Below are 13,485 nucleotides of genomic sequence, written 5' to 3'. Positions count from 1 at the left end.
TACTCAAATTAACCAATACTCCAGATAAGAAGTCTGTCAAATCAATGTGTATTCGTTCCCATCCCGGGTAGTAAAGTTCCAATTGTATAACAGAACTTCTCTAGCTCCCGGTCCATTTAACGAAATCTTCAATATCACGATCAAGATTTGTCCAAAATACATAATATCGGCATAATGATTTCATTCTCACTATCCCAGGATGTCCTTATGATATACATTTAAAACCTCCATCTTTAGATTATCAGGAATAATAATCCTGTAAAATAATAATCCTTCAAACGAAAAAATAAATTTTTTTAAAATCTCCGACTAATTATTCATATTATCAATATATCAATTTTATTAATTTGATAATCTCTTTCAGATTGATATCACATCTCGTTTCACTTACGACTAAACTGCGAGTCAGAGATAAATCTTCTATTAAATTAATTTTTAATTCTCTGATCTCATCTTCGAATTATTTTACCTCTATTTTTTTCTCTCTACCCCCAAAGGTCTATTAATTTTCTCATAGTAGTAATTTAATAGCTTCATGACCCACCGTATTAAACGGTTATTTGTTATTTTATATAAGTCTCTACCTAAAATATATTTTAAAGATTTATATCCGTAACCAAAATACCATGTCTTCCATAAATATATTGATGAAACTTCTCGATAGCGGACATGATCGCCTAATCCAAATGATCAATGGTGGCGTAATTCATATCAACTGCCAAAAGTGTATTAGATGGGTAAACAATAGGTTTCTCGTGGCCGGTGAGAAATCGGTGTGCAATAACAACTCCTAGACTATCTTCGGAAGCGTCACAAGAAATATCGACAGGAACTATGGCTAAATAAGAAATTATTGTATCCTCTTAATATTTCATTTTCTTGAGCTGACCATAACTAACTAACATTTGAACTCTTTAGTCGTTGTAAAGGTGCACAGATAGAATGTAAATTTTGTATATACGACTCATGGTATTCACCATCCCAACCTAAGAAACGAACGTAATTTTTTCATATTTGACGGTGTTTTACAATTTGTAAAAATGCATCTATTAAATCTATAGTAGAAAATATTTTACCATCCACAACGAAAGTTGGTAAATCGTTATCTATCACTAAATATTTGTGATTGTTAAACGAAATTTCCGCATATTCGCACTGCACCGGATTACTTTAAGATATTAACCGCTGGCGTAACCCAAGTGATTTTTGTTGTTTTTGGATACACCTGTTGGATACACCTGTTGGATAACACTTTTGTTTAAAAGTCTTCCAACTCAGCTTCAACCGTTTGACACAAATGGAACTCTTCCTGCTTGTAAAGCTACGGTAATGCGCTCGGTTGCTGATAACTTCTTGTTGGAGTTTTATTTCTCCTAATTTTTTTTTTTAAAAACCTGGAGTTATTTTGATGCAATAGTATTTAAATTTAAAGTGGGAACATTCATATTTATATAATTTATCCGAACTTCTTAAAAAAGTTTTATATCGAATTCTCCTAAAAAAGGCATTTCAAAAATGAATTCTCTCTTTTAACACCCAAATAGATAAAATTTTAGAAATGTTTACTTCGATTTTTACTGTACATTCACCTAACACTTCGATTCTGATATTATTATAATCCACTAGTTTATACGAAGACGATAGTGATTTACCAATGTGTTTCTCCAGACAATTTCATCCATCACACTGCACGCAGCACCAGTATCGAATTCCATTGTAAATCCAAATCATTTATCTTCGCATTAATCTTAGCTTTATTAGGAAATGAGAAGGCGAGGTGTCCATGGTAGAAATATCTGTATAGCATGCATTCTATAATATTTTGCTATATGGTGTGCCTTGCCGCATCAAAATCATATTTTTGTATGAAGTTAGGTTCAAAACTAGATTTATAATTATTAGGGATATAATTATAATGATTTAATTTGTTGGCATTATAACTATTATTATCATTATTGAAGATAGCTAAACGCACCATATCTTCAAAAGTGATATTACTTCTACTTTAACCGAATTTCTTCATTCAACTCGGGCAGCCCTCTCGCCAATGGGGTGTTTAAGATATGAATGGTTTTACAAGAATAAAATTGATAACTCACAGAAGGCAGAGAATATTTAAGACAAATTTTATTATAAATAAATTATTATATCTAAAATCTCGATATATATTATTTTTACAAAATTTCATTCGATATATATATATTATTTTTAATAAATATTTACATATAAACAAAATAAGGATTTTATAAAATTAAGATTTGTTTTAAGGTCAATTTAAGAAAAGAACAATTTACGTTAATTTAAAGTTTTTACATATAAAAAGAAAAGTACGAAATAACTTTATTAAAGGTTGTATATAATAATTTTTTTTAAAGGTTACATTATTAACAAAAATATTTTACTTTATCAAAAGTAAAAGATCCAAAGATAATTTAACTCTAACAATAATATGTTTATATTCATCGAAAGATCAATAAATTACCATATTATTGAGTAAATTGTATTCTAGAAAAAATACAATTTATTTAAATTTAATTGCAATAGTCATAAAAGTTTATCATCTGTTTTAAAATTGAAATTATTTAACCCGCTATTTTAAATTCTTATTCATAATTAATTTAATTTTATATTTGAAAAGTCACTATATAAGAACTAGTATTGTTAAAAGCCTCGATTTGAATCGATAGTCAAAAACGTTTAACTCAATATTTTTGCCAGAAAAATATTGCATAAGATATCCAAATCTTTGTGCCATCTATGAGCAAAATCTTTAGGCTTGCATAGTATTTTCCTGGATAAAATATTGAGTTAACCGTTTTTAAAAATCATCTCAAATCGAACCGGTCAACAATACTAGAAGAGATTATTTATCTGTTACTTATGAATAATTTTTTTATATATAGTGTATTAAAAAAAAATGTCAACGGATATATCCGATAAAAATTCTCTTAGGTATTATAATTATATTTATACCTTATTTTATTACTTTGGAATTTTAATTTTAATATATCAATCTGATTTCCAGATCTTCATAAGGTTCAATATACTTTATTTCAATATTCATAATATTTATAATTTTTAATATATATTTTTCAAGAATTTAATAATGGCTATTTTTCCAATTGTTAATTATATCGAGCCCACGTCAATTCGGCGCGGAAACGGCGCAGCATCAATTCAGTGAAGTGGCAATTCGGCGCTGTGACAATTCGGCTTGGCTTCAATTCGACGCTCATCAAATACATTTGCAATTTATTATAAATTTATTGGTAAAAAAACAGAAGGATGATTAAATAGAAGTCATTTTGAATGTTAGTCCTATTTATTATTTCTTTATATTTTTTTTAAAAAATCTCAATTTAAAAATGTATAATATCAATAAGATATTTAATAAAATTTTTAAAAAAATTAGCTAACCATTAATTGTATTAATTGGTGTACCAATATACCATGTTATAAGGTATGGTGATTAGTGTTATTAAATGGCCCGATTAAGATTTAAGACAATATTATGTAAGCCTGGAGATTTTGCCCTCAAATGTAATAAAAAATGTGGACCTCTATCTTTATTTTTACATAGTAATTTGGCGAAAATCTTAATCGGTCGTTTTTATAAATAGACCCAAATCGGGCCCAAAAAAAATGAAATAATTATTTAGAATGATTTATAAGGGATCAGCAAAAGGGAAATCTCATGATAGAGGTTGGCATTTTCCAATGTTATCTAACAACGATTATATTAATTCAGAAAATAATTTGGCTTAAAAAAAATTTTTCTTTTAAAACAAGACTAACTCAGTTTTTAGATTTATTAAAAATCCTTAAAATATAAAAATTATGTTTATGCCAAATTTTCTATTGTAATTAATCAAAAACGGATTAACGCACAATTTTATTTATTTATATTATGGGTATTAAAAATACAAATATACTAATCACGTCTAATTTTATCAGTCTTAAAGGAAAAAACATTTTTAAGTCTCAATAAATATTTTCTAAACAGTTATTGGTTTTTTTTTTTTAGCTTTTACCTTTTCTGGTGGTAAGTTCCTTCAATGTATCTCCTTTTCATTATTTTAGCTATCTCTTTTTATCTAATTTATGTTTATGATATTCCACAGAGTATTCTTATCAATTCCATTTGGATCTTCCACCGTAGTTTAGCTATCGAGGCCATTGTATCTTGACTCCCACCGGAGTATAAATCACGATGGATATGCCACCGGATTATCATTATCAAGTCCATTGTAGATTGGTTGATATGTTTATAATATCATATTGAGAATGATTAAGATTGCTTGCTAATTCATCAGGTACATTTGTGAAACTAGTATAAATATCATAATTATCTATATTTTGTATTTGTTTTTCTTCATCATTTTCAGACAATTGAGTCATCATCACTATCCTCCATAAATAATTTTACCATCTTTTAGATTTGCCCCATTTTCAGTTGTTATAGTGTACAGTTGTGATGTTTTTATTTCATAATCATTTAATACTTTTATTAAAATGAGTTTTAAATTTTCTGCAGTGGGCCGTTCAAAAATTTCTTTCATTGCAAGTGTTCTCAGAACAATTTTTGCTTTTTGAATGTACTGAAGATTAATCCCAATAATGGACCTGTCTAGACGAGTAACATGGTAAATTTTTAGAGATAATAAAACGACCCCCGAGGTCACCATTATCCTAGAGCTAGAGATAGCTATCATTCTTGAATGGCACACAAGTTCAAATGGTCATCTTCCATTTGGTTTATTGGACAAGTATACTAGCACCCAGCTGTCCAAGCCTGTCGGTGACCGGGGACATTTCTCAGCTCAGAAATTTATCTTAACATATGTCTTTACACATCAGTCATCGAAGAAAAACATGAAAACTTTTACAGTTCCTTACCAGGATTGAAACTGGGACCTTCACTTTCCAAGCATACATCATATACCAATAGGTCACATGGATATGATGGAAAACTTCCCTTTTGTTAATTCTTTACTTAAAATATCAGCATATCTCTAACATGGCAAGTAGGCTCACCAAAGAAATCAGAGTATAAATATTTGTTAATTAAATTAAATTTTTCTTTTTATAACCCTCAACATGACTTCTATTTAATGATCCTTTTTTAATACTAATAAATTTCAACTGTATTAGATAGGCGCTGAATTGACACTGCGGCGCCGTCGCCACACTGAATTAATGCCGCGTAGAATTCAGCACATAATTGACGTCATAACCAATTATATTATAATGATCTTTTATTGATATATTCAAACAACTGTTCATTGTGATTGCAATTTTTTTCGACGAAAAATATAAAATATACAGCTATGAAATTCGTAATAAATCGTGATAAGTAAATATATTACAAACTTTCCCTTCGTTGCCAGAGTATTTATTTCTTTTCCATAAAGTAAATAAAATACATGGTCAAGGACGGGTTTATCTCTTTATTTATAAATATATATATATTTTATAATAACCATATATCTTTTAATATTATTAATTACAACATCGTGTTAAATTGATATTTAAATATATTTAATTTAGATCAGGAGGCAATTTTAATCCCTAGCATTATTTAATAATAATTTTAATCTATCCATCATTCGTCCTTTGAAAATTTAGGAATAATGGGGTTGAGTGATGCTGATGTTCAGAAACAAGTATATATTGCTTAAAATAAATATATAATTATATAAAAAATGTAAGATCAAACATATGCTGGCTTTTATAGAGCAAGAGGCTAGTGAAAAAGTGGAAGAAATTGACGCTAAGGTTATATTTTAGAATATATAACGTAATATATATATTTACTAGGCTGAAGAAGAGTTTAACATTGAAAAGGGTAAATTGGTGCAACAACAAAGGGTAAAAATTATGGAATATTATGAAAAAAAGGAAAAATTAGTGGAATTACAAAGGAAGATGTAAATAAAATGATAAATAACTTTCTTTAAAATTAAATTTTATAGACAAAATTCTAATCTAACCAGTCAATCTAAATTAAAAATTTTAAAAGCAAAAGAAAGTCATATGCAAGTTTTTAAATATTATTTATCTTATATAAATTATTATAATATAATCTTTATTTTTTTTAATTCCCAGTTGCTGCCCCTACAACTTACTAATTGAGCATTGTCCAAGGGAGGCTGAAATTTGATAAAAATAATTTAAAAAATTTTATAAATCAGTATATGAAAATGAGACTATAATGGCATGACATAAAATATGTTAACCAAAAGCACATCCTTTATTATATTTTTAAACAAATGTAAATTTTTGCCAAAATATGGCAAATATTTTAGGGCAGCACTATTTATGCTAAAATATTATTATTTTCTAAATCCCTTTCAGATATTATATTTATATATTATAGCATGTACTTGAAGAAGCCCATAAACAATTATCAAAAATTGTGCAAGAAAAGGGTAAATATAGAGAATTATTGAAACTATTAATAATTGAAGTTTAAAAAATTTTATGCTTAAGAGTTACAATTTAATTTTTAGAGCTTATTTGAATTGTTAGAGCCTGAAGTTATACTACAGTGCAAAAAATCAGATGCTGAAACAATCAAAGTTGCTTTTAATAAATTTTAATACCTATCATTTTGTCTATTAGGGACTTTTGAATGAATGTATACAAGTTTATCAAAAAAATGCTGGACAAAATATTACCTTAGAAGTAAATTCTAGTCAATTTTTGCCTGAAGATAAGTAATAATTTATACTTTATTAAATAAATTTATTTTGTCAAGTCTTGGAGGTATTATGGCATCTAATAAATCTGGAAAAATAAAAGTAGCTAACACTTTTGATAGTAGGCTTGAACAAGGTTATAATCAAGTAATTAATTTAAATTATTTGTATATTAATGCAGATTTTTTATATAAAATATAATTTATATATCTTAGTACTAGATTATAAGCAAATTTCAAAAAAATGTTATCTAATATTTATGCTAATACTTTTTTTCATCAGGAAAATATAAAGTAGTTTATAAGAAAAAAGTTAATAATAAAGTTATAATGAATGCAGGAATAACAAATTCTAGTTTTATTTGTTGAATACTTTATATGGACTCTTATATAGAATTTAGAGATACATGATACCTAGAATTTGGGAGCCAATACCTAATTTGAATTTGCCCAAAACCATGAATAACACAAATTATTTTATTGGGTGAATAAAATACTATTTATGAAAAATATTATTCATTTTTCATTGAAGATAACAGTTATTATGGGTTCTATATAAAAATTGGTGTAACATTAAATGTAATAAGGCTCAAAATTTTATTTCTTGGTTTGGGCTCAAATCTACATAATCACACCTTGAATTGGGAATATACATTTAATCCTCATATATATAATGAAAAAATAATGCAAGATAATTACAAGTATCTTACTAAGTAAAGCTAAAATTTTGCACATACATTCCCACAGCATCTTAGTAGTATACTGTAAAAAATTCAAAATTTTTCTCAGAATAATAAAAATTTTATAGTTTTAATAATAATGAAATTTAAAATATTTTGTTAAGGATTAATGATTATCAGGGTTGTTAAAGATACATTTTTATTATAATTAAGTAAAATTAATGCCTAATTTAGGATTTTATTGTTAAAATATAAATTTTTAAGTGAGCTAAATATTTTCAATTGAATTGATATCTTATATTTAATTTTATAATTATAAGTAATATTTGTTATATTTTAAATAATGGTTTGAATTTGTAATGAAATAAACTTTGACATTACAAAAAATGTAAAATAAAATTATATCAAAATGCATCTAAGATACTTTTATTAAAGTGTGTATAGGTATAAATACCTAGATGCTTTAACAACTCTGAATATCATAGTTAAAAAATATATAAAATTATTTCACACAGGAATTTTTTGATCTATATACTCAAAAAGGATAAATTAATCAAATACTAATAGAGCCGATAAAATTTCGCACATATTAGTTTTTGCCTAAAATAGGAAATGTTATAAAAAACCATGCTGAAATATCTATTAATTTAATTTTATTTAGATTTTTTAACCCCTATTTTACCTATTGAATGTGTGATAAAGAGAAATAAATCGATCAGATCCACATGAAAAACAGGAATTGCCTTCATCAACTTTTTTTTTGCTGATTCCTTCTTTTCAAGTTGATTCAAAAACGATTCCTACTTAAAATAAGCCTATCTCGATTTCCATTTATAATACTTTCTTGCCTATAACTTATTTTTAAATTTAAATATTCCAGTTTTTATAAATTGGTGCAATCCAGGTATTATGTATCTCTTGTGAACTCCTATATATATTCAACTAAAATATTGTTTTATTCTCTATAATTAAATGATATTTAGTTAATTCCAGAAATTAAAGAAACATTATTTGGGCGTAATAAAAACCGAAAGTTTTATGATTAATCGGGAATCCATCATTCCTATACGCTACATTTAGGAGAAGAAGAAAAGACCAATATAACACAAAACACTCCACATAAAAAATTATGAATTATATTTTTTTTCACAATTATTGCCAATTTTTTAATTACGAGGCATGGTATCATAAATTAATTGTATAGTTATATATTTATATACTATCTATAACGTTATTTATTTATATATTATATTATTCGATAAGTTTTGCTATACTAAATAATATTTTAAAGAAGATATACTAGTAAAATATATCAGTGGCGGACGAAATTCGTAAGAAAACTCTTTCCCCCACTAATTCAGATCTAGTTATTCTTTAATTTTTTGGTCATACAATAAAAATTTATAAAGACTTCCCGAAAAACAATTGTGAATGATTTAAATATTCGATCATAATGCTAAATTGTTGCTTCTAATAAAACACATACTTAAACATTATAATTTATTTATGCTTTGTGAATAATGAAGGCGGTGACCCAGATCTCACTTTAATGAACATAGGTTCGTACCAATATAATAATTATAGTTTAGATAAGGTTCATAAAAAAATAAAATATTGGCTCTGTTCGAACCTTTTATACATTAATTTATTAGAACTGTATAAAGTAACATTCTTTCAAGATAGAGTAAATATCCGGGAACTAGGCCTAAAACGAATTATTTGTTATTTGATATTCGATTCGTATTTTACGAATACGAATAACACAATTATTCGATTCGAACTTTCGAATCGAATATGAATAATTAGGAAAATTATTCGTACTATTCGAAATTATTTATATATAAATATTCGTAATTATTCGCAAATATTTTATTGCAAGTAAAATAAAAAGAAGTAATTAAATTTTCCTAGTGGATATCATTTCGTTTTATTTTATTTCCTATTATCAAATATCAAATCATAACAAGTTATATTTGCTGAAAAAGTTTAATGGAAGAAAAGGGAAAGCTTCAAAGTAAAATATAATTATTTTATTTTGATTGTTTTAATCATTTTTGATGTTATTGAACAAGTCGAAACATTTTTATAGAGTGTGCCTCTTTCCCATATTCTCGAGCTCCTTACAGATAAATAACTAAATTTTTTTGACTAGTTCTTATTATTTGATTAGGAAAATCCTTTTCCCATTTAGTAACCTTATTTTTGGCAGATTTTAAAGACAATCTAATTCAGATAGTGCATTATAATATCTTCATCCTCTATTACATTGTCATAATCACCTCTAAAAATTATATTAATAATTAAATAAAGGAAATTTATGCTACTAAAGTATTTTTATATATTAAATAAAATTTATTATGAAATACTTTCTAAAATTTTGTTATATTTTATATGCAAATATTTAAAATGTAGATATTTTAAATAGATTATGATTTTAAAAATTTTATTTTGTCATAATCACCTTCACCTCTAACTAATAAAATGATATTAATAATAAAAATAAATACATGATTAAATAAAGGAAATTTATGCTAAAGTATTTTTAATAAATAAAATCTATAATGAAATACTTTCTAAAATTTTGTTATATTTTATATGCAAATATTTAAAATGTAGATTTTTTAAATAGATTATAATTTTAAAAATTTTATTTTGTCATAATCAGCTTCACTAAATATTTTTTTATAAGCAATTCTAAAAATAGGATATTTTCGTCAATTTGTTTGGTTAACGTTATATGAAATCATTGGGTTTTATTTCGTTTATTTTCTATAAATTTTTATATTGTAATGACAATTAGTTTAGAGAATCCTTAAAAGTGTCATCTTTAAACATCTGTAAAATTTTTTTTGCAAAAATTATCGAATCGAATATTCGACGAATCGAAACGAATAATGATTTTATTATTCGTACGAATACGAATAGCGCAACGATTCGATTCGTTATTTCGTAGGCCTACCGGGAACACATTCCCCTTTAGTTTCATATATGGTAATTTGTTATAATATATATTTTTTAGAGATATATATATATAAGAAATATACAAAAAGAATTCAACATTTTTTGATATTCCTTTTATTTATTTTTTAAGGCTTAAATATGCAAGTCTTTCTTATATTTGTTGATGATATTCCCTATAGGTTGACCCGTAGTGTTGTTAATCGGCTTAGCCGAGTCGGCTCGAACAGAGCTCACCCAAATTTTGGGTCGTTTTTTTCGACTCCAACTCAAAGTTTTGGTCGTTTTTTACGACTTCGACCCGAGTTCAAGCCGAAAAAAACGACTTCGACCCAAAATATGGGTCGTTTTTTTCGACTCCGACCCAAGTCCAAGCCGAAAAAAACGACCTCGACCCAAAATATGGGTCGTTTTTTACGACTCGGACTCAAAATTTGGGTTGTATTTTTCGACTCAAACTTGAAGTTAGGGTCGTATTTTTCGACTCAAACTTGAAGTTTAGATCGTATTTTTCGACTCCAACTCAAAGTTTGGGTCGTTTTTCTGACTCAGACTCAAACATCGGGTCGTTTTATTCAATCCGACCCAAAATATGGATCGTTTTTTAAAAGACGCCTTAAAGTTAGGGATGCTTTTTTTCACCTAACCAAATATCTAGATCATTTTTTTCGACCAAAAGTCAAATAACATTTAGTAGATATTAATATTATAGGCGGGAAAGTTTCTTAAAGCTTCTTTAAATTATAACGCTCTGATTTAACTATTCCATCATAGTTATTTTTTAAAATTTTTAAGTAAAGATGTACCATAGAAAAGAGGCATTTGTTATGATGGTTATTTTTGAATTTTTTTAAATGAAATAGATAAAAATATATATTGTAGACATGTTAAATCAAAATTTCAGTGAAGATGTACCATAGATAAGTGACAATTGTCATAATCGACATTTTTGAACTTTTTTGAGTTTTTTTATAGCAAATTGCTAAAAATATATATTCTGAACATGTTAAATTAAAAATTCAGTGAGGATGTATCATAGATAGGTGACAATTGTCATAATCGTTATTTTTGAACTTTTTTCAATTTTTTTAAAGGAAATAGCTCAAAATATATATTCTAAACATGTTAAATTTAAAATTCAGTGAGGATATATCATATATAGGTGACAATTGTCATAATCGCTATTTTTGAACTTTTTCAAATTTTTTTAAAGGAAATAGCTAAAAATATATATTCTAAACATGTTAAATTTAAAATTCAGTGAGGATGTATCATAGATAGGTGACAATTGTCATAATCTTTATTTTTGAACTTTTTTCAATTTTTTTAAAGGAAATAGCTAAAAATATATATTCTAAACATGTTATATTAAAAATTCAGTGAGGATGTATCATAGATAGGTGACAATTGTCATAATCGTTATTTTTGAACTTTTTTCACATTATTTAAAGGAAATAGCTAAAAATATATATTCTAAACATGTTAAATTTAAAATTCAGTGAGGATGTATCATAGATAGGTGACAATTGTCATAATCGCTATTTTTGAACTTTTTCAAATTTTTCTAAAGGAAATAGCTAAAAATATATATTCTAAACATGTTAAATTAAAAATTCAGTGAGGATGTATCATAGATAGGTGACAATTGTCATATTCGTTATTTTTGAACCTTTTTTTATTTTTTTAAAGGAAATAGCTAAAAATATATATTCTAAACATGTTAAATTAAAAATTCAGTGAGGATGTATCATAGATAGGTGACAATTGTCATAATCTTTATTTTTGAACTTTTTTCAATTTTTTTAAAGGAAATAGCTAAAAATATATATTCTAAACATGTTAAATTAAAAATTCAGTGAGGATGTATCATAGATAGGTGACAATTGTCATAATCGCTATTTTTGAACTTTTTCAAAATTTTTTAAAGGAAATAGCTAAAAATATATATTCTAAACATGTTAAATTTAAAATTCAGTGAGGATGTATCATAGATAGTGACAATTGTCATAATCGTTATTTTTGAACTTTTTTCACTTTTTTTAAAGGAAATAGCTAAAAATATATATTCTAAACATGTTAAATTTAAAATTCAGTGAGGATGTATCATAGATATGTGACAATTGTCATAATCGCTATTTTTGAACTTTTTCAAATTTTTCTAAAGGAAATAGCTAAAAATATATATTCTAAACATGTTAAATTAAAAATTCAGTGAGGATGTATCATAGATAGGTGACAATTGTCATATTCGTTATTTTTGAACCTTTTTTAATTTTTTTAAAGGAAATAGCTAAAAATATATATTCTAAACATGTTAAATTTAAAATTCAGTGAGGATGTATCATAGATAGGTGACAATTGTCATAATCTTTATTTTTGAACTTTTTTCAATTTTTTTAAAGGAAATAGCTAAAAATATATATTCTAAACATGTTAAATTAAAAATTCAGTGAGGATGTATCATAGATAGGTGACAATTGTCATAATCGCTATTTTTGAACTTTTTCAAGTTTTTTTAAAGGAAATAGCTAAAAAAATATATCCTAATAATGTTAAATTAAAATATCAGTGAGCATGTATCACAGATAAGGGACAAAAAATGGTTATTATATATACGAGTAGTTAGGTACATAATAATCTTTAAGTGATAAAATGAGATGCTAATATATTTCTTGTAATTTTAATTTATAATAAAATTCTTAAATATGTTATTGTCATAGACTAGGTTAGAAAATCAACTATCACATAAACTCATCTATGTTTTATTCATATTATATTTTTAAGTTTGAGGATATAAAAATATTTCCTCTTTGAAGTTACTAGTTAGGATAAAATTTACTTGGCACATCTTACAATGATATTTATACTTGTTTTTTTTTCGATAATAAATTTTATGCGATATCTCATGAAGGAAATTACATATCATTGTACAGAGAAATAACTTTGTATATATTATCTGCACCCATATCTTTTTTATCAATCTCTATCGATGACATTTTAAATTATATTGGAAACTAGATTGTGTAGATTTCTAAATATTAATTTAAAAGATTAAGATGCTAGAATTAATTATAGATATATCTTAATAATTTGTATATGCATTTATTATTTAAAATCTCTCGTTTTAAGCCTATTTAGCAAGAAAAATAT

At 25.6% G+C, this 13,485-nt stretch overlaps 1 protein-coding gene across 1 annotated transcript; it reads left to right on the top strand.

Annotated features, from left to right (window-relative positions):
* Positions 1-5,537: 5,537 nt before the first annotated feature.
* Positions 5,538-9,002, top strand: LOC135925687 (V-type proton ATPase subunit E-like). Its single transcript, XM_065461125.1, has 9 exons — positions 5,538-5,663; positions 5,710-5,775; positions 5,818-5,927; positions 5,973-6,039; positions 6,377-6,466; positions 6,510-6,578; positions 6,622-6,716; positions 6,758-6,845; positions 8,361-9,002. The coding sequence occupies exons 1-9, from the start codon at positions 5,631-5,633 to the stop codon at positions 8,421-8,423; spliced, it is 681 nt and encodes a 226-aa protein (XP_065317197.1). The 5' UTR covers positions 5,538-5,630; the 3' UTR covers positions 8,424-9,002.
* The last annotated feature ends 4,483 nt before the right edge of the window (positions 9,003-13,485 follow it).

Source organism: Gordionus sp. m RMFG-2023, chromosome 3 (assembly GCF_954871325.1).
Source record: "Gordionus sp. m RMFG-2023 chromosome 3, tfGorSpeb1-WG-v2, whole genome shotgun sequence".
Classification (NCBI taxonomy): domain Eukaryota; kingdom Metazoa; phylum Nematomorpha; class Gordioida; order Chordodea; family Parachordodidae; genus Gordionus; species Gordionus sp. m RMFG-2023.
The sequence above is the reverse complement of the archived record's forward strand: the minus strand, read 5'-3'. Positions and strand labels throughout refer to the sequence as shown.

Coding starts and splice junctions, on each gene's coding strand:
- LOC135925687 (XM_065461125.1), top strand. CDS start 5,631: ATGGGGTTGAGTGATGCTGATGTTCAGAAACAA. Junction 5,664..5,709: donor ATGCTGATGTTCAGAAACAA/GTATATATTGCT, acceptor AAAAAATGTAAG/ATCAAACATATGCTGGCTTT. Junction 6,579..6,621: donor CAGATGCTGAAACAATCAAA/GTTGCTTTTAAT, acceptor TTTGTCTATTAG/GGACTTTTGAATGAATGTAT.